The sequence below is a fragment of the Schistocerca americana genome, chromosome 8, assembly GCF_021461395.2.
Source record: "Schistocerca americana isolate TAMUIC-IGC-003095 chromosome 8, iqSchAmer2.1, whole genome shotgun sequence".
Taxonomy (NCBI): Eukaryota; Metazoa; Arthropoda; class Insecta; order Orthoptera; family Acrididae; genus Schistocerca; species Schistocerca americana.
The window spans coordinates 460,184,576-460,205,042 of NC_060126.1; the positions used below are offsets into that span (position 1 = coordinate 460,184,576).

The window sequence follows — 20,467 nt, forward strand, 5'->3', positions numbered from 1 at the left end:
TAAAATGTGAACTCTTGCTTCCCAATCCATGCTTCTTTGTTTTATTTCTGTTGCTCTTCCTGAATCTATTTGTATGATCATTGATTACTTGATCTTATTTTCAGCTTCAAAAAACCATTGCTGCAAGGTCCAATATCAATGTTTCCACCTGCTGATGATAATTATGGTGTGGACTCCTGTTCAATTCTTTGTCTCCAATGTGTGCCTCCAGTTGTCGTGATTGCATCATGCTCTGGAACCTTGTATCACTGTTTTCTGCTGAATAATGATGCAGAATCTGATAATGAAGATGACAAGGTAATTTGTTGTTCTAATTTCTCTGTCCTCCTTTTAATTTCTTAGTTTGTTCCATTGATTGAATGCATCAAAGAAGGTGCTTACATGTGGATCATCAAAATGAAAATAGTAACAAGAATAATAATGTAAAATACTCACAAAACAAACTTAAAATAACTTATCAGTCAGCAAAAGAAAGGTGAGAGTGCCAGTCCCAGTCTATAAGCCCATGGTGATTTTCTTCTGTGCAGAATTGTTTGGTACATTCTCAGTTGAGACAATAATCGATGATAAAAATGGCTGGATGCAGGAGAACCCTGCCAACTAAGATAGAAAGAATTACTGGCTAGAACTGGTAGCAATATTAATGATTGGACACCAAACTTTGAAACTCTGTCAAAAAGCACAAGCAGTGGAATTTTTGCATTTTGTATGTCGTTAGTGTGTTGCTGTGTCTGGCACAGAACGTGTTTAGAAAGTATGAACAATATTCTCACAAAGTTGACTAGTAATAGGTTTAAATGCATACTGTGGCTCATCCTGTGGATTACGTGCATTTTGTAAAAATAAGATAGTTGGGACATTTACTGAAATAAAAAAAAAATTCATTGCTGGAAAATGTAAATAATCCTGTTTAATTATGTTACAGTCACTGATGTCACAGGAGAGCTCGGCATACACCATTCATCCTGCTGATGTGAGTCTGCATGTGTTTGAGGCTGTTGAATTAGAGCTTGGATTGGCACTGAATGACTCTACTGATACCTACACATGCCCCATCTACTTACATGCTGACTGTATCTCAGCTTCAAGGTGATTTCTTATTGCCTGTGTTTAATAATTCTTCAGATTATAATGTGAAAGTAGAAAATGTTACTGTCATATATGAACAGAGATTTACTGAATGTGAAGCATTTAAACTGCGAAATTTAATTTTTGAATAACAGGCTGCAACCATGAATTCTTACATAATATTTAAGTGTTATTAATTACTGTTTAGTCTTATGCTTCATAGATAATCATACCACTTGTAAATATCCCACTGTTACATGAGTGTAGAGTATAGGATGGTTTTTTTTTTCCTTTAGTTGTAACGAAAAAATTTCAGGAAGCCACAGCAGCGCCGGCCGCTGTGACCAAGTGGTTCTAGGCACTTTAGTCTAGAACCACGTGACCGCTACAGTCGCAGGTTCGAATCCTGCCTCAGGCATGGATGTGTGTGATGTCCTTAGGTTAGTTAGGTTTAAGTAGTTCTAAGTTCTAGGGGACCTCCGATGTTAAGTCCCATAGTGCTCAGAGCCATTTAGCCACAGCAGCGAAAACGTAAGTTAGTGACTACAGCAGTTGGTTTTGGCTTGGTGATATTATATTTAAAAACCTGGGTAAATTTTTTACCTATTTCATGATCATATGGTTATTAAGGTTGTTTTTCAAGATTTTGGGATCTATTCTCATTTGCTGAAACAAGATTACAGAAGTGATATTTTTCTGTTTCAGATACTTTTGCAGTCATGATACTGGAGTCCATGTTGTCTTCATACCTACTGTTTCTCAGCTTGATCAGTTTCTAGATTGTGATGATGGTAAGAACCTTCAGTCAATAATCTGCTTTTGTTATAGGTGATTCGCCAGTAATATTTTATTACATTATTTGTGCATAGGTAGCTATGGAAACTTGTAACAAAATTCTGTTACTCTATTTTTCCAGCCTTGGGTCACCTAATTGGTATCGTCTCTTAAAAAGAAATCATTAAATGATTTGATGAGTGAATGTCTTGCCTGGTTTGTGCAGCTATGATTACAATCACTTTAGTATGCATCCTTTTGATGAATTACTGTGTAACATTTTCATACCAAAAGATGATGGTTTGCTAAGTTGTCTGAACTGGCTGGCTGTAAAGATACAATAAGAGAATTTTGTTTTCAAGACAGTCATTGTGTTTCTGTTGGTCTTTCTCATTTTAACTTGATGTTGCATAGTTTCCTCATATCATAAAATAGGAAAATGGTTGCAGTTGTGTTTGGAAACTCTAAACCTCTTAAAATACAAATCCTACAAAAGTCCAGTGACTTTTTCCATAAAAGTAAAATTACTTCATAACATACTTTGATTTACTCTTAACACTAAATTTAAAAATCATGTGTTAAGCTAAAACCTGTCATATTTTGTGTAGTGAATGTATCTGAAATTTGATTTTCAATTCTTTAATGATGTCCAAAACTTTTGTCAGACAAACTGCATCTGTGCACGTCAATATTGTCACAAAATGCTGTGGTGGAGTATGCAGTGTGCACTCGGGCTGCAGCTTCCTCGTCAGAAACAGGCATACCACAGGAAGGGTCAGTGTTGCCTGTTCTTGGGTTGGTGCAGACACCTGGAACACCAGTTATGCTTGTTGCCCTTCTGGCTAGTGGAGAGGTTATCAGCCTTACTTTGGCCTCGATTCCCCTGCCACTTCCACTAGAGTCTGCAGATAGACTGGAATCTACAAAAGAAAAAACTGAATCACCACTCAAAGCAGTAAGTTTATACATCTTAGGACACAATAGACAGCTTGTTATATGTAGTGTGTCTCTTTGTTTTGTTTCATCAGTCTTTTGGCACAAGGCTGTAAACCTTTGTTACTGAATCCTTAAGCGAGAGAAAATTGTATGAAAAGAAAAAAAATATATTATAGTTATGTATTTACAATTTAAATATAATAGTTCGTTGCATACCTACAACATGTATCACTCGATTTATTTGGTTAAGCTTAGTGAAAAGGATGTATTGGTTATTTTTCTAGTAGGTGTAGTTACGTATGTAGCTTATAATGCCCCTGAACTTGATCACCAATTAGCCTGTCCTTTTAATTGTAATTTCAACATTTTCTCTCATTTATAGATGCTGAAAGAACCTTTCAACATGCGTATTACAAATATGTTAAAACATGATGTAACACAGCCAATCCTGAAACTGGGACCTCAAGCAAACACTACACCTCAAAAGTATATGGAGGTATTTACTAATTCACAGTTTTGATACACAAATTAAAGTTTTTATTGCTTAATGTAACTGACAACCAGCTTTATTACTAATATGAAGGCATTACTTGTTCATCAATGTAGAATCTTGGTTCTGTATTAGAAATATGGCTATTGCACGGTTGAGTGTGCTTTAACTTGTTATTATAAAGTTAGAAACTTAAATATACGCTGCACTAGTTGAGTTTACTTTTTATTTATGCATATTTACCAGGGTGTTTAAAGTAGCCTGTTGTGTCATGTAACATGCAGTGTGCAAAAAAACTATGAGTACAAAATTTTAGAGTATTTAGAGGAGTTAAAAAGAGAATTTTTTTAATGTTACAAAAAGTCACAGGTGCACTATTTCCAAACTAGGGGTCCACAAGATTTTGCTGCTAGATATGTTCAGAGTCAGTGTTCTAACTGTGTGATGAATATTGTTTTAGAGATTTTGCTGCTTGAAACAACCAGATGTTTCATGAATAATGGCTACAGCTTAAGTCAAACAGGTAGTCCACTCTTCTGGAGTGTCTGTTGGTGTCACCTATCCCAAACTCACCATATAAAGAAATCCACAGGAGGTAAGCAACATCTCTAAAACAATATTCATGCTGCAGCAGTTCAAACACCATGTCTGAACATCAATTGTGTCAGACCTTTCATAGACCACTATCTTGGGGGGGGGGGGGGGGGGGGGGGGCTGGTGTGCCTGTGACATTTCTGTCCTATAAAACAGTGAAAACAGTGTTTCTTTTTATCTCGTCTGAATGCACTCAAATTTCATATACATAGTTTTTTTACACCATGTGTAAATATTTCCACTAGCTCCAGTCTGAAACAATCCAAATATTCTGTGTATTGTATGTTACATTCAGTTTCAGCCTTTGTGACCTACAATTCTTTTCCCAATTTTTCCATTGTTCCTCTATACCTAAAATTTTATTTGATAAAACACACATTCTGTTGGGATTAATGGCCAGTTGGACCAGTTGTGTTATTGAAACTTACTTCATAGTTGACATTGCTGGTTTATTTCAGCAATTTTCAGTATTATTTTGTAGATTTATCTTGACAAAACTATTCCATTTAAATTTATAATATCAACATCCATGCTTTTCGCAATTACAGCTTGTAAACCAGAGTACACAGCTGTTGCGAGAAGAATATTTTTTGAAGCATGACCAAGTCCGAGAAGAAATTGATAAACGGTATGTTGCATTTATCGGCCCATTTCAAGTCACTTTAGCTCTGTGAAGTGAAAAAGATAAAACAGTATTCAAGTTAATTTACCACTATGTTTTCAAGTTAATGTAATGAGAACTGATGTGATATTATTAGCATTTCATAAAGACACACTTGTAACTTGCTGCATGGCTAGTACTTACCTTTAGGATGCAAAATTGCTGTACCACCAATAGGCACTTTTAAAAGTGAAAAAGCTATATATTTTGGACCTATTATTTCCTTCTTGAGGAAGGAAAAAGGTGCAGGTTGGTAAAGGTTGCATGTTTCCCCTTGATTCCACCACAGGTGGGCTCCTCCATCGTCAAGTACGAGAGTCATGAAACTCCTCTTCACCTTTGCTGACCTATCCCTCTTTCCCATAGGAGGAGGGAGCTAATAGCTCCAAAAGCAAGGATTTTTTTCCACTTTTAATTATTTCTGTTGAGAGTACTATATGTTAAAATTTATTTAGTGTTTTCAGGACTTTTATTTTATTTCTGAAGTAAATAGTTGTCTCTCATTCCAGACTTCTTTTTCAGTGTCGGCTCTTGTTATTTATGGGATAATATAGTTATAATATTTCTTTCGCTGTTTTCTATACAAATGCATCTGGCTAATGGCTTCAAGATAATGTTGTTAAAATACTTTGCACTGTACTTATCGGTTATTGCTTGTTTATTGCTTGGTAGTCATACTGTTCTTTACTATAAAATCAGATTCTTTTCTTATAAAACTGTCAATTTAGCTTTGAAAACATGAGTCCCAGGAATGATATTATATACTAAATACAGAATGTGAAAAATCATGTGCGTAAGAGTTGCCAAAGAAACAAGAACATGGCAAACAGTTGTGTAGAAGTATCAAAAGAGGATCCACCTTAAAATTTTAAAACCAAGATTCCTGTGTTATGAGACAACAGCAATGTAAAAGACAAAACTGTATCAGAAAAATGCTACAAGTCTGAGAAGCACAGAAAGAACGACAACTTCCAAAATGGAGAATGGGATTTGTGATACTTAATTCTTGCTTCAGACTATCCTGTACCCAAATCAAGTCCGACCTTTTTTCCCAATTTTCATGGTCCAGAAATGCAACTGCAGCTTAGAGTCAAGATCAGAGCCTAAGGCAATTCCAAACAATGCACTAGAAGCTGCCGTAAGTAGTTATTTTGCCACATAACCAGATGGCAGTTATAAGAGTCGAGGGGCATGAAAGGGAAGCAGTGGTTGGGAAGGGAGTGAGACAGGGTTGTAGCCTCTCCCCGATGTTATTCAATCTGTATATTGAGCAAGCAGTAAGGGAAACAAAAGAAAAATTCGGACTAGGTATAAAAATTCATGGAGAAGAAGTAAAAACTTTGAGGTTCGCCGATGACATTGTAATTCTGTCAGAGACAGCAAAGGACTTGGAAGAGCAGTTGAACGGAATGGACAGTGTCTTGAAAGGAGGATATAAGATGAACATCAACAAAAGCGTAATGGAATGTAGTCAAATTAAATCGGGTGATGCTGAGGGAATTAGATTAGGAAATGAGACACTTAAAGTAGTAAAGGAGTTTTGCTATTTAGGGAGTAAAATAACTGATGATGGTCGTAGTAGAGAGGATATAAAATGTAGACTGGCAATGGCAAGGAAATCGTTTCTGAAGAAGAGAAATTTGTTAACATCGAGTATAGATTTAAGTGTCAGGAAGTCGTTTCTGAAAGTATTTGTATGGAGTGTAGCCATGTATGGAAGTGAAACATGGACGATAACTAGTATGGACAAGAAGAGAATAGAAGCTTTTGAAATGTGGTGCTACAGAAGAATGCTGAAGATAAGGTGGGTAGATCACGTAACTAATGAGGAGGTATTGAATAGGATTGGGGAGAAGAGAAGTTTGTGGCACAACTTGACTAGAAGAAGGGATCGGTTGGTAGGACATGTTTTGAGGCATCAAGGGATCACAAATTTAGCATTGGAGGGCAGCGTGGAGGGTAAAAATCGTAGAGGGAGACCAAGAGATGAATACACTAAACAGATTCAGAAGGATGTAGGTTGCAGTAGGTACTGGGAGATGAAGAAGCTTGCACAGGATAGAGCAGCATGGAGAGCTGCATCAAACCAGTCTCAGGACTGAAGACCACAACAACAACAACATGCTGTTGTGATCTTTTTTATTTTTTATCATGGGGAAAATTCAAATTTAATGTTGCTTATCTCTGAAATTAGCAGTTTTTCAAATACTCATAGCAAAACAAAAAAAAAATTCTTTACATACACACTATCAAAACAGGTGCTCTTAAGAAACTTTCACAAGTTGGTAATCATGATAAGTACAGTTTTACATTTTGACAGTTCCAGCTCTGTTCTTAAGCTTTCAGCACACTTCAATGTACATCAAGCCCTTTAACAGTGCTGCCATTGTTTTCTACGTAATAATAATAAGTGTTTCATTGCCGTAATTTAATTATGTATTCATGAGTACAAATAAGTTCCAAATTTGAACATAAGTGTTCTTAAAAGTGAACTTTTATGAAACCATGTTACTTCCATGAGAAATTTCTGCCATAGCAAATGACTGATATGAGTCATATGTTAGCCACACTGCAAACAGTGGGTGAAACCTTTCCACAGCAGCAAATCCCTCCTAACTTCATTTGTGTTTCTTCTACTGATCCCAAGGCTGTTTGTCTCAGGTTTGCAAGTGGATTGACCAAGCGTGGAAATTTATCCCGAATAAAACTATCTATCACACATTTTTTGTAAATGCTGTGTTTCTAACATGCTTGATGCCACAAAGGATGATGCTCTCTATGAGGAGAATAGTGACAAGGAATCAAGTGATGATGACTCAAAATCATCTGCTAATAATTAAAGAATATTCAGAAATTCCTACTACGAACTTCTAGGACTTGTAGAGGGGAACTCATGCCTAAAAACATAGAGCCATTTGAAAACATGTTTGCTAGGTAGGTATGCAACATGACATCAGTTACATTGGATCAGATGATGCCATTTGGTGTCTATCCTACCTCTCTGACCTGGTTTTGAGCCTCTTTCATGTGTCTGTGAGTGTTAGAGCAACATGTTTGAGTACATATATGCAGAATACACTGACAAGATCCTTTGAAATGGCAAAGCTTACAGTAACAGAAGAAATGCTCGTCGCCTTTATCAAGATCGTTCATCACAGCATCCAACAGCTTTGAGGAGGGGTACTTCACTGTCAGCAGGCTTGACTGAGGTGCTACAAGAAGACACTGCATACCTGAATCAGAAGGTACCGTACTGCATCACATTGAAGAGAGCCTGTCAGCAAGTCCAGAAGCAATTTCTTTGGCTATTAATGAGTGAAATTGTAAAACAAGTGATGTACTGGGTCACACCTAATCAGTTACTTGTAAAAGTGGTACGTTTCTGGACATGGCTTCCAAAAATATTATTTACACACATTGCTCTACAATTCCAAGTAGTTTGTACCAGGAATTTCTGAACACCCTAGATGCGTTTATGATAGTTCACTTTCCATTTCTAAGTTATTTTCTTTGTAGATATTTGATGGTATCCTGCCAGTCAATGAGCCTGTGCTACTACAAATGAGAAGATATGATGTATGTTTCTTATGTGCATGTGTATGTGGTAGCTATTTACGTCTTTTTGTTTGTTATGTGTTGTAAATTTGCATTCATGTTTGCCACATTATTTGAGGTTTCTCTGTCAGTTTGGTCTACCGTAAGCCTGTTTGAGCATCTTCTCTGGGGATGGGGGGAGGGTGGTTGTGCTCTTCTTGTTGGCTGATGTCCTTAGGAGGGAGGATTTATACTGGCATTTCAGCAAGCATATAAGAAATCTTGAAAAATACCAACTGTTTTTAAGCATGCGGCAGAGGGAGACTTGCCTGATATTGCCACTCACCTTCTAACTGTATGTGGTTGCTAATTATGGCCACCTGTTTTCTAGGTGGCCGTGCCCTAACTTGTTTGTCGAACAACACGGATAGACATAGGAGACACGGCTGGGAAAAGATTTTCTGCATTATAACAAAGCTTACAGTTCGCCGTTTGTACTGACCACTTGTGTTGGAAATGATTCTGTGTAGACAAATTATATTGTTTAGAATGTTAAAAAAGGTAATCTAATAAAGCACACTGTTTGACATCTAACAAAAAACTATACAAATCAGTGTCTTGAATATGTAGTCTGCTCTTCACCAAATTTATATTCTTTAAATCAGTAGTGATCCTCTGTCAAGCCAAACTGCAACTTTCTTGGATGAAAACACTATATTTCATTAAAATAAAGAAATACGTTGGATGACATTAATGTAATATGGGAAGACTGACATATGACTTACACATGTAGCGCTATCATCTGTAAAATTCTTAGTGGCCCCAGCTACCCTAGTTCTGCTCAGAATATTTTGAGAGATATCATGAATTCTAACTGCTGTCAGCATTTTTAATGTAACTGTAATAGGCTAAATATAAATCCCCCCCCACGAAGTTTCATTTCTGAGGTTCAGCTTGCATTTGAGGTCTACTTACATTTGGGTAAATATGGTAGAGGTTATTGTGGACATATAGTTGCAGGATGAATTCCTCCTCCCTCTTCTATTTTTCTGCAAACTGAATTTGCCTTTAGCTGTCCATCGGGCACATCAGATCCTTAAGCATCATGTCTCCAACAACATTATTTTCCTATAATTCCGAACTGTATTGGTGTTTGACTAATAACTTTATAACTGCATAACACTGTAATCATCATGATCTCAATAGCACTTTAACACTTCTATTGCAATATTACTCCGTAAAATTATAATTATCCCATCTCTTGCAAACACTAGAAATGTTCTGAGCATTAGACTATTCTGTTATAGCAATGTTCTGTAATAAAACGTGTCATCCAGCCATAAGCATGTTACTTCATGAACTTCATGTAGACTACTATTTAACACTGATATTGTGTTTCATCTAGTCTCCGCATTATGCAATTTGCTGTTGACAATTTCCTGTTATACTTTGTATAGCAGGAACAGCAGAATCTATTCAGTTCACAATTCATCCCCCGTTCATAGATCCCACCTTGAAGAAGAATCTCCAGTGATGTGGAATGAGTCAAGGCACACATCAACAAAGTGTTTGTCTGAAACTATTTAATGATTATTGTTACACTACTATAAACCATTTGAGCTAAATGTAACAGCTGAGTACAAGGCAGTCTCTGTATGGGAACCACATCCTTCACTACCATTCTAAAAAGTATTTGTAACTGTGCAGTACCTATTTTTAACAGTATTTTCCAAGAATTGAAGATGATCATTGACGCTATAAGTTCTTTTTTTATTAGGAAACTACTTCTGTTCTACATATGAGTAACTAAGCTTCTTTTAACTTTATTATTACTATTGTTATTTACTAAACATGAATAAAAACTGTGGAATATTGTTGTCATGAAAATGGCAACCAGCCTTACTAATATGTACACTCCTGGAAATGGAAAAAAGAACACATTGACACCGGTGTGTCAGACCCACTATACTTGCTCCGGACACTGCGAGAGGGCTGTACAAGCAATGATCACACGCATGGCACAGCGGACACACCAGGAACCGCGGTGTTGGCCGTCGAATGGCGCTAGCTGCGCAGCATTTGTGCACCGCCGCCGTCAGTGTCAGCCAGTTTGCCGTGGCATACGGAGCTCCATCGCAGTCTTTAACACTGGTAGCATGCCGCGACAGCGTGGACGTGAACTGTATGTGCAGTTGACGGACTTTGAGCGAGGGCGTATACTGGGCATGCGGGAGGCCGGGTGGACGTACCGCCGAATTGCTCAACACGTGGGGCGTGAGGTCTCCACAGTACATCGATGTTGTCGCCAGTGGTCGGCGGAAGGTGCACGTGCCCGTCGACCTGGGACCGGACCGCAGCGACGCACGGACGCATGCCAAGACCGTAGGATCCTACGCAGTGCCGTAGGGGACCGCACCGCCACTCCCCAGCAAATTAGGGACACTGTTGTTCCTGGGGTATCGGCGAGGACCATTCGCAACCGTCTCCATGAAGCTGGGCTGCGGTCCCGCACACCGTTAGGCCGTCTTCCGCTCACGCCCCAACATCGTGCAGCCCGCCTCCAGTGGTGTCGCGACAGGCGTGAATGGAGGGACGAATGGAGACGTGTCGTCTTCAGCGATGAGAGTCGCTTCTGCCTTGGTGCCAATGATGGTCGTATGCGTGTTTGGCGCCGTGCAGGTGAGCGCCACAATCAGGACTGCATACGACCGAGGCACACAGGGCCAACACCCGGCATCATGGTGTGGGGAGCGATCTTCTACACTGGCCGTACACCACTGGTGATCGTCGAGGGGACACTGAATAGTGCACGGTACATCCAAACCGTCATCGAACCCATCGTTCTACCATTCCTAGACCGGCAAGGGAACTTGCTGTTCCAACAGGACAATGCACGTCCGCATGTATCCCGTGCGACCCAACGTGCTCTAGAAGGTGTAAGTCAACTACCCTGGCCAGCAAGATCTCCGGATCTGTCCCCCATTGAGCATGTTCGGGACTGGATGAAGCGTCGTCTCACGCGGTCTGCACGTCCAGCACGAACGCTGGTCCAACTGAGGCGCCAGGTGGAAATGGCATGGCAAGCCGTTCCACAGGACTACATCCAGCATCTCTACGATCGTCTCCATGGGAGAATAGCAGCCTGCATTGCTGCGAAAGGTGGATATACACTGTACTAGTGCCGACATTGTGCATGCTCTGTTGCCTGTGTCTATGTGCCTGTGGTTCTGTCAGTGTGATCATGTGATGTATCTGACCCCAGGAATGTGTCAATAAAGTTTCCCCTTCCTGGGACAATGAATTCACGGTGTTCTTATTTCAATTTCCAGGAGTGTATTTTCTGTTGGTTTTTTCCAAATGCTGACATATGCTACCTTGCTGTTAATAATAAGTCATTCACATTACCCTGTCCTTATAGATAATACAAAATTTAAACCTTATTCAGAAACATTATTATTATTAGTAGTAGTAAACGAAGATATTTCATAATACTTGTTTACATGCAGGGCACGAACACTGCGTTTGATGAAGGAAAGACAGTTAAAAGAACTTGAAAATCTAGAACAAGAAAAAACACAGCTAAAACAAGCTGCAGAACAGTTAGCTGAAAAGTATGAGGACACAAAGGACAAACAGGAGGAGCTCAGTAAAAGGTAAAATAAAAAAAACCTTATATTCTGGACGAGTTAGTAATGATTTGGAATTAAATTGTAGCGTCAGTCTAATATGTTGTTGTTATTATTCTCAGTATTTCAACCAGCCTTGGTGATAACTGTTAAAACCAAAATGAAACATGGAAAATCCAGGATAGAATGTAAGAATGCAATGAAAAGAATAGTTGCTACTCACCATATAGCAGAGATGCTGGGTTGCAGAAAGACCCTTCTGCAGCTCAGTATTTCGGCTTTATGATGAGTAGCAACTGTCCTTTTCATTATATTGTTAAAACCTAAATGAAATTTACTTTGGTACCACCGTTGAGACAACCAAGTACTAAAGCTGAAAAGAATTCTCAAAATGACTAATCACTAGTGTCTGCTAAATAATGTAAATGTCGTGTGATGAGGGCCTCCTGTCGGGTAGACTGTTCGCCGAGTGCAAGTCTTTCAATTTGATGCCACTTTGGTGACTTGCGCGTCGATGGGGATGAAATGATGATGATTAGGACAACACAACACCCAGTCCCTGATCGGAGAAAATCTCCAACCAAGCTGGGAATTGAACCTGGGCCCTTCGGATTGACGTTCTGTCGTGCTGACCACTCAGCTACCGAGAGCAGACTAGTGTCTGCTGATAATCGGGAATTGTCATAAAAAATTTTCTGACACGTAAGCGAGGTACTGCAATAACATTGCGAATCTCCTACTTATGAAGGTATACCAAAGTGAAAAACTGACATCCTCTGAGTAGATTGAGCAGATTTACTTTAAGTGAAATAACTTTGTGTTACTTTAATAAATGGTGGGTCATACTCTAGCAATGTGGTAGTGTATTCTTACAGCTGGTGTTCTGCTTCCTGTTTACCACTTGATCTCTTAAATGCAGCACATTGTGAAGATTTTTCAATGCAGAGGGCCGGGCAAGGGAGGGGATGGGGGTTAGAGAAAGAGAGAGAGAGAAACCACTCATAAGTGGTCAGTGCTACTATGGTCATGAATGGGTGCATGGGTGTGAGTGTCTGTTACACATGTGGGAGAACTTGCATGAACTGGAAAAAGAGTGATGGCGTGAAAGCTAATAAAGTCTCTGTACTGTTGCATGGGTCTACGTATGTCACATCAGTCAATTGCAGGTTGTGCTGGTACTGTTGTGTTTGTAGCAGTAACAGTCCAACTGTGGTAACCATGTAAATCAGACTTCGTTTGTGAAGTGAACAAAGTACTGTATGCTGTAAAATATCAGGAAAATTCAGTCACCAGGATAGCAGGCCAATAGACCTGTATTATCCAAAAAATAAGACAAGTTTGTGGTTACAAAGCTCATTATCAATGATGCTCGTACATTGTACTATACACATTTTATGAGAAATACCCTTTTTGTTTTGTGATATTGGTGTGATGGCCTTAAGAGAGTAACAAGCTGCAGTCTGCTAAAAATGTGTGTCCAAGTTTTACAAAAATATTAATGCTTCTGGGAGGCAATAATAGAGTTGTTGTGTTGCAGGTGCAACACCATTCTCTCTCTCTCTCTCTCTCTCTCTCTCTCTCTCTCTCTCTCTCTCTCTCTCTCTCTCTCTCTCACCCCCTCTCACCCCTCCCCTTCCCCCTCCCCTTCCCTCTCCCCCACCTCCCATCCCCCCACTATCCCTCTCTCTCTCAAAAACATATAACAAACATCTTTGTAACATGCAAACACAAAGAAAAACATAATTAACTTCTACTCCCTCTTTTTCTACATAACTTAAAAAATAAAAAACTTTTGACTTAAATTATGATTTCATTTGGGTGATGAGGAAGTAACTGCATTTCTTGCTGGCAAAAATACGTGCAGATGACAAGCAAAACTCACTAAACATTATATGCATGTAAAAGTGTTACTGGTTCCTTACAAGGTTATGGCTGCATTTTCTTATTTTTGTTTATTATGATAAACTTCTGTCTTTCCAATCAGAAATTTATTTTGCACTTAGAACTGCCATATTTTCTCTTAACTAATAATTCATTATGTAATGCCCTGGATGTTCATGTGGAATGATAGTGTTACTAAATTTTTCTGTTATAAAAATAATTACTGTTCCATTTTCAGGGCAGAAAAGATTCTTCGTCAGGTTGTCCGATGTCAGCCTTTGGTGTCTGCTGCTGAGAAAAAATTAGAGAGACAACTTAAAGAAGTGGAAGAGAAACTCAAGGTTTACAAGAGAGCAATGAAGCAAGTAAAAGCAAAGGAAGCCTATCACAAAGAGCAGGTTGTTATTGTTAAGCTTTGTAAGCTTTTAAAAATCAAGATAAACTTATTTCTGGATGCTTTCATCAGTGGTCACGTACTCTCTAAAAAGTATAATTTATTGATGTGATGTAGTAAAGTTGTTCTCAGATCCCAGTACTTTGGATTTGTAGTCTGGCACATACGGACTGAGCCACATAGTTTATTAAAAGTGGACACTGTACAATAATTTCACAGATCTAATAGTAGCTGAGATTAATAGCACTAAAATGTGTTTCATATGCATGCTTTAAAATATATTAATGATTTCAGGTGTTGCAGTGGCAAGCCCAGCTGAAGGAGAAGGAAATTCAACTAGGACCAGGCCGAATAAATAATCTGAAAGTAACTCTCAAGCAAATGTAAGTGTCATCCCTCTACGTGATATAAAATACAATTAACTGTAAATGAATCACAGCCTCCAGTGTGAATTGCTATTTGATAAACCAAAGAAGAAAACATGTTTATCGTTTTATTTCATCATTCTCCTTTTTTTCTAAAATTTGGTGGAATACTTTTTCCAAAACCAATTTCTTAGGCTGGACATAATGTATTAAGTTTTGGTATTTAGTAATGTTATTTTTTTTAAATTAAAACAGTCGTGATCGCATAAAAATAGACACGTCTTCACTGGTCATCGGAGCTCGATTTGAAATGGACTGAAGACAGTTCTACACCAGCCAATGAGATTCCAGGTCATACACATGACTGGAGAAGCCCCTGCCAGTGGAGGGATACAAACCTGACTATCGCCTGTCATACAGCCCGAAAACCAGGAGTAATTATCTATGGTGCCATTTCTTTTCATAGCAGGATCAACTTGGTTGTCATTCATGGCACTCTTACAGCACAGTGATAGGTCATTATTCCACACTCCATTTCATTGCCTTTCATGACAAGTCATCCGAGGTTTACATTTCAGCAAGGCAATGTCCGCCCACACATGGCAAACCCTATCTTGGCCAGCAAGGTTGCCAGATCTCTCCAACTGAAAACAGTTGGAGCATTATGGGCAGGGCCCTCCAACCATCTCGGGATTTTGATGACCTGTTGCACCAGGTGGATAGAATTTGCACAATATCCCTCAGGAGGACATCCCATAACACTATCAATCCATTCCAAGCTGAATAACTACTTGCGTGGATCAACATGCTACTGACATGCTCAATTTGTGAAGTTCTTTCCTTGAATAAATCATCTAATTTTTCTGAAATTATAATGATTTGTTTGTCTGTACGTGTACAGATAAATTTCATTATACGCAGTAGGTGTGTTCCATGGATGACTACACATACCAAATTCATGTAAATCAATAGTTATTTTATGTGTAAAATATGGGGTTAGGGTATCATTTACTCCCTGTTAAGTGTAACATAAGAGTCATACCTTCAAGCAGGTGTTCGTCAGCCAGGCGAGGGGTAATGCAGTTCTGTAACACTTGTCATGCTGACATGATTCTCATGTGGCATCACTGACACGTTGCTATCTAGGTCCATCTGTTTTCCAGTGTTTGCTCTCGTTTTTGGTTTCAGTAAAACCCCATTTCATTTCAGGCATGTGTCAATTTTTACATCTCTTCTTACATTGTTCCATGAATTAATGCATTTCCAAATGTTAACTGGCTTTTGGGTCACCCTGCTTGCACATAAATTCATGAATGTCATGTTATCATGTGAGGATTTCCAACTGACAGTTCTTCCTTACGACTTGCACTTGATTTTTCTACCAGCTCTCGTGAAAACATCTGGTGCAGGCAATGGCTGCTCCTGTTCTGCACTTGCTGCTTCGTTGTCCTCTTCTGAAACCAAAGGCTCGGCGAGACTCTCTGCTGTTTCTTTGGCCTCCACGTTTTAGGGTGATTTTGCAGACCGAGGAAGGAGTGTTCCCTCTTCGGTGTAAGCAGGTTTAAGCCACTCAATTGAGACTGTCTCTTCTTTACCATCCTTATCGATTTTGAAGCTGTGGCTTCCTCTTGTGATTACCGTGTATGGTCCAGAGTAAGACGAAACAAGCGGCGGGTGCACCGTATCATCCCTAAGTCACACATGGCACGTTGCTTGCAGGTCTTTATGTACAAACGCTCTCCGGTCTCCGTGTCTGACATGGTTAGTGGGTTTGATGTTTCTTATTCTAACGCTGAGTTGTCTCGCGAATTGCGTGCATAGCTCAGGGGCGAACGGCTGTGTAGATGTTGGAACGATAAATTCTCCAGGAACCCTCAATTGCTCGCCATAAACCAATTCTGCGGAAGAGCATTGTAAGTCCTCCTTCACGGCCGTTCTCAATCCGAGTAGGACCAGCGGTAGTGCTTTAGGCCATGAAGTGGAACTACATATTAATGCAGCTTTGAGCGTGCGGTGTAGTCGTTCCACCATTCCATTACTAGATGGATGATAGCTTGTGGTGCGTAGGTGGTTGCACCTGCACAGTAGTAAAAGTTCATTGAAAAGTTGGCTTTCAAACTGCCTTCCGCGATCTGTTGTTATGTTTTGCAGAACGCCAAACCTGGAGAACCATGAATGCAACAGTGCTTTTGCAACCGACTCCGCAGAAATGTCTTGTATTACAACTACTTCTGGCCACCTGGTAAAACGATCAATGATTGTGAGCAAATAGCGTTGTTTTGAAGAGCATGATAGCGGGCCCACAATGTCCACATGTATATGTGAAAATCTTGCAGATGGCGTCGGGAAGTCAGCAATAGGTGCAAAGACATGTCTGCTGATTTTATTACGCTGGCATGTTTATGAAGTAACAGCCTTTTCATGAGATGAGAAAACATTTTATTTTCTAAGCACAGATCAAAAACTAACAAGAATAAACAACTCGTAACCAAGCCGACTACGGCAAAGATAAACCGAGCGAGGTGGCGCAGTGGTTAGCACACTGGACTCGCATTCGGGAGGACGACGGTTCAATCCCGTCTCCGGCCATCCTGATTTAGGTTTTCCGTGATTTCCCTAAATCGCTTCAGGCAAATGCCGGGATGGTTCCTTTGAAAGGGCACGGCCGATTTCCTTGCCCATCCTTCCCTCACCCGAGCTTGCGCTCCGTCTCTAATGACCTCGTTGTCGACGGGACGTTAAACACTAATCTCCTCCTCTACGGCAAAGATAAATATCTATCAGCTGCAGCTTTCGCCCGCTGTTTTTGGCGCAGTGGATAAATGACGTCGCCACATCAGCCCCACTCCTTTTGAAACTGTGTGCACCAGGTATGTGGGGAAACTTGCACTTGATTTTTCTACCAGCTCTCGTGAAAACATCTGGTGCAGGAAATGGCTGCTCCTGTTCTGCACTTGCTGCTTCGTTGTCCTCTTCTGAAACCAAGGGCTCGGCGAGACTCTCTGCTGTTTCTTTGGCCTCCATGGGAATCTGGGAAAATGCTTTGGCGCAATCAATCACACTAAATATTTTGGCATTGCTAATCGTACTGTTAAAATCAGTCACATTGGGTACTGGGTAGCGGTCGGGAATTGTGCAGGCATTGAGCGCCCTGTGGTCTCCACATACTCTCCATGAATTGTCTTTTTTACGGAACATGTGAATTGGAGATGCCCATGAACTATCAGACCTACTTACAATACCTGTTTTTAGAAGTCTGTCGAACTCAGCTCGCACCGCGAGCAGCTTCTCTGGAGGCAGATGCTGCGGGCGGAAAGCAACGGGTTGACCTTGTGTCGTGCTGATGTGGTGTTGAGTATTGTGTCTGCATTTCCTGGTTGCGTTGACGGGTTCAGTAAGTGCTGGAAAGTCTTGAAGCAGTTTACGAAAAAGTTATTCCTCCGACAGTGCTCTGATATTACCTACAGTATACGAATCGTTACGACTGTCGGGTGTCTTCTTGCGTGACGCACACGTGTGCGCCCCGCTTTGTTGCGGGTACGACATCATATTAATTTTATTACACAAAGAGCACATGTGAAATAAAGACAGTACGAAGAATGAAAATCAGAAATTTTTAATGTGACTGAAGTTTCATCAGTGACATCATTACATAAAACACACTCAGTTTACTTGTTATGTCAAATCTGGGTGAAATCTCAAGCTTTCAGTGAAATCTTCCATCACCTTCACAGTCTCACCATCAGTGCAGACGGGATGTAATGATGATGTACGCTGACCAATCACAAGCCATCTTTGGGCTACATATGGTCACAGCAACATAAGCTGTGAGAGTCTTTTGTTCCTATTTCCCTGCCACCACCTCAGCCGAGCTCACTGCAGTGTTAAAGTTAAGCACCCTTGTTAACATGTGATAATTGTGTGTGTGTGTGTGGTTTTTTTCCACAACATCTGAAAAAAGTCATTGTCTAGAAGTTAAGCAGTTTATCATTCATTCTATGCACCTCTCTCTCTTTTCTATTGAGAGTGAGTGTGTGTTTAAAAATGTTCATTTCATCCCTATTATCATGAAAGAAGTGTCTGGTGCTGCAGTCCACATTCTTCAGACAAGATAGGTCCCATGGAAATTCACTATATGATGTAATTACATCTCAGTAGTTTACGGAAAGAAACCAGCAACTCCCACATTAATTTCCCACACTCCTCTGCTTGTGAAGTATTTGCTGGAGGAAAGTTGCCAGCATCATTTAGACACCCAAGGCAACATTAAATAGTTTCACCTCCAGAAAGCTTTGTGTGCACGAAAATAATTATAATTGCCCTATGCACTCATCAAACACTGGTGTCACATGTCTGCCAGTCCCTCTAGGCCACCACAACTAACAGCTGCCAAAGCAATCTCATTGTTTTTACATCTAATGTGTATCTTCTTATGTTTCATTTCAGAACATACCCCTGTAGCTGCTCTATAATATATACGTAGAGACAGACGAGGTTATTACAGCTTGATGTGATTCACCTTTCATTGAGTCGAGTGGTAGGAGACAACTGCTAGCCAAGCATAGTTCTTGCTTGAGAGCCAGGTGTCTGCTGTGTTGCCTGTGTCGTGCACAAATGCAGATCCTTGTCAAGCTTGGCTGGCTGCACACTAACAACACTGCTTCCTGCTATAGCAGTCTGTCTGTCAAAAAGTTATTTTATTCCAAGCAGAAATGTGTGACCTATTTTGTAGCTGACTCCCTTTTTCCCTTCCTTTATTCAGAAGACAGCGAAGTTACTGTTACTGATAAGTGTAAAATTTGACCATATCATTAGCTTAATGAACAAATACAAAAAAATGTAAATCAATAAAAGAGTGAGCTTTAGCCTGATTTTCAAGTAATTGTACTAGAAAAATAATAGATTGTTCAGTGTATTAGCTTTTCATTATTAATTAATTACCTTCAGATACTATATAACTCAGCTCAATTACCTTTCTTTGACAATGTTTTTGCGTGAGCAGATGGAATTTATTATTATACTATCTGAGTTTGGCTCATTGGACACTTTGTTTTCATTACAGGGAAGATAGCATTGGAGAACTAGTCAAGACGATTAATTTTATCAAGAAGGAATTGAATACATGATTGCTAGTTTTTACTGTTAATGAAATTTCTGTGGTGTGCAAAGAATTGCTGTGAAAATATTTATTTTAGTACTAATAGTATGTTGTGTAGTTGAAAGCATTACTAAAGTGCAACGTATTTCCTATTTTGTATGGCACACTGATTTTGTACCAATTGTATTAAATTATTTTTCTAAGAAATAAAATGCAGTTGTTTTGTATTGTGAAAGCAAATGTTCTTGGCTGCTTCTTTTCTCAGACACAGTGAAATGTCGACAAATATTTTCAAAGTGTCTTGCAAATGAGTCACATTGTACCTTGCTTTTTTTCTGTATTACAGGTATACCATCTTCTGTATTCATTTTTTCCTTTCTATCCTGTTCAGTAAATTACACAAAGACATGATAATACATTCTCACATAACTCAGATAACTCCCTAATAGCCATATCGAAGTGATAAAGTCTGAATTTGTAAAAGGAAGAATGCTGTCATGGAGTAAAAACTTAAATATTAATCTGAGACATTGAATGGCTGGATATTCTGTTCAGGCCATATTTTTGTACAGAGTGGCGACATGTGCCTTCAAAATAAATTTCTTGGCTTCTATTTAAATGTGCTCCACTGCAGAATGTTCATTTTCCTTGGACTGATCGTCTTGCCAATAAGGACTCCTTTGACCATCAAGAATGGCAAGAGAATTAATTTCAGTGGTAAAATGTACATCTTGGCCATGTAATACTATTCTTATCCAAGACATAAGTTACAGGTAACTGTCATGACATGATAATTTAAATTCTACGACAGAAGTTAAAACAACCTCTTCAGGGTTGCCAAATACAGTTTGGTCCAAAGGTATAAAAAAGAGTATCTTTGCAAATGATTTTCAATTTTGCACTGATAATGCAGAAATGGTGGTCTTTGTCAGTGATGCTGGTGTCATATCAAACCCAATAGAGGTGAAACAACAGAAGGAACATCAGATTTAATACAAGCATTCAGAGGAATTACTTTATGTAAAACTGCATAGTCACAATGCATG

The 20,467-nt window shown here is 39.4% G+C and overlaps 1 protein-coding gene across 1 annotated transcript in view; it reads left to right on the forward strand.

The window, feature by feature from the left end:
- Positions 1 to 19,616, forward strand: part of LOC124544816 (nuclear pore complex protein Nup88) — a 528,951-nt gene extending 509,335 nt beyond the window's left edge. Inside the window, exons 6-15 of the mRNA XM_047123507.1 lie at positions 105 to 297; positions 926 to 1,089; positions 1,774 to 1,859; positions 2,508 to 2,797; positions 3,161 to 3,274; positions 4,411 to 4,490; positions 11,564 to 11,710; positions 13,803 to 13,962; positions 14,253 to 14,341; positions 19,386 to 19,616. Of these exons, the coding sequence (XP_046979463.1) occupies positions 105 to 297; positions 926 to 1,089; positions 1,774 to 1,859; positions 2,508 to 2,797; positions 3,161 to 3,274; positions 4,411 to 4,490; positions 11,564 to 11,710; positions 13,803 to 13,962; positions 14,253 to 14,341; positions 19,386 to 19,449 (1,387 nt within the window). The 3' untranslated portion in view covers positions 19,450 to 19,616. The remainder of the gene's footprint in view (positions 1 to 104; positions 298 to 925; positions 1,090 to 1,773; positions 1,860 to 2,507; positions 2,798 to 3,160; positions 3,275 to 4,410; positions 4,491 to 11,563; positions 11,711 to 13,802; positions 13,963 to 14,252; positions 14,342 to 19,385) is intronic.
- Positions 19,617 to 20,467: the final 851 nt, after the last annotated feature.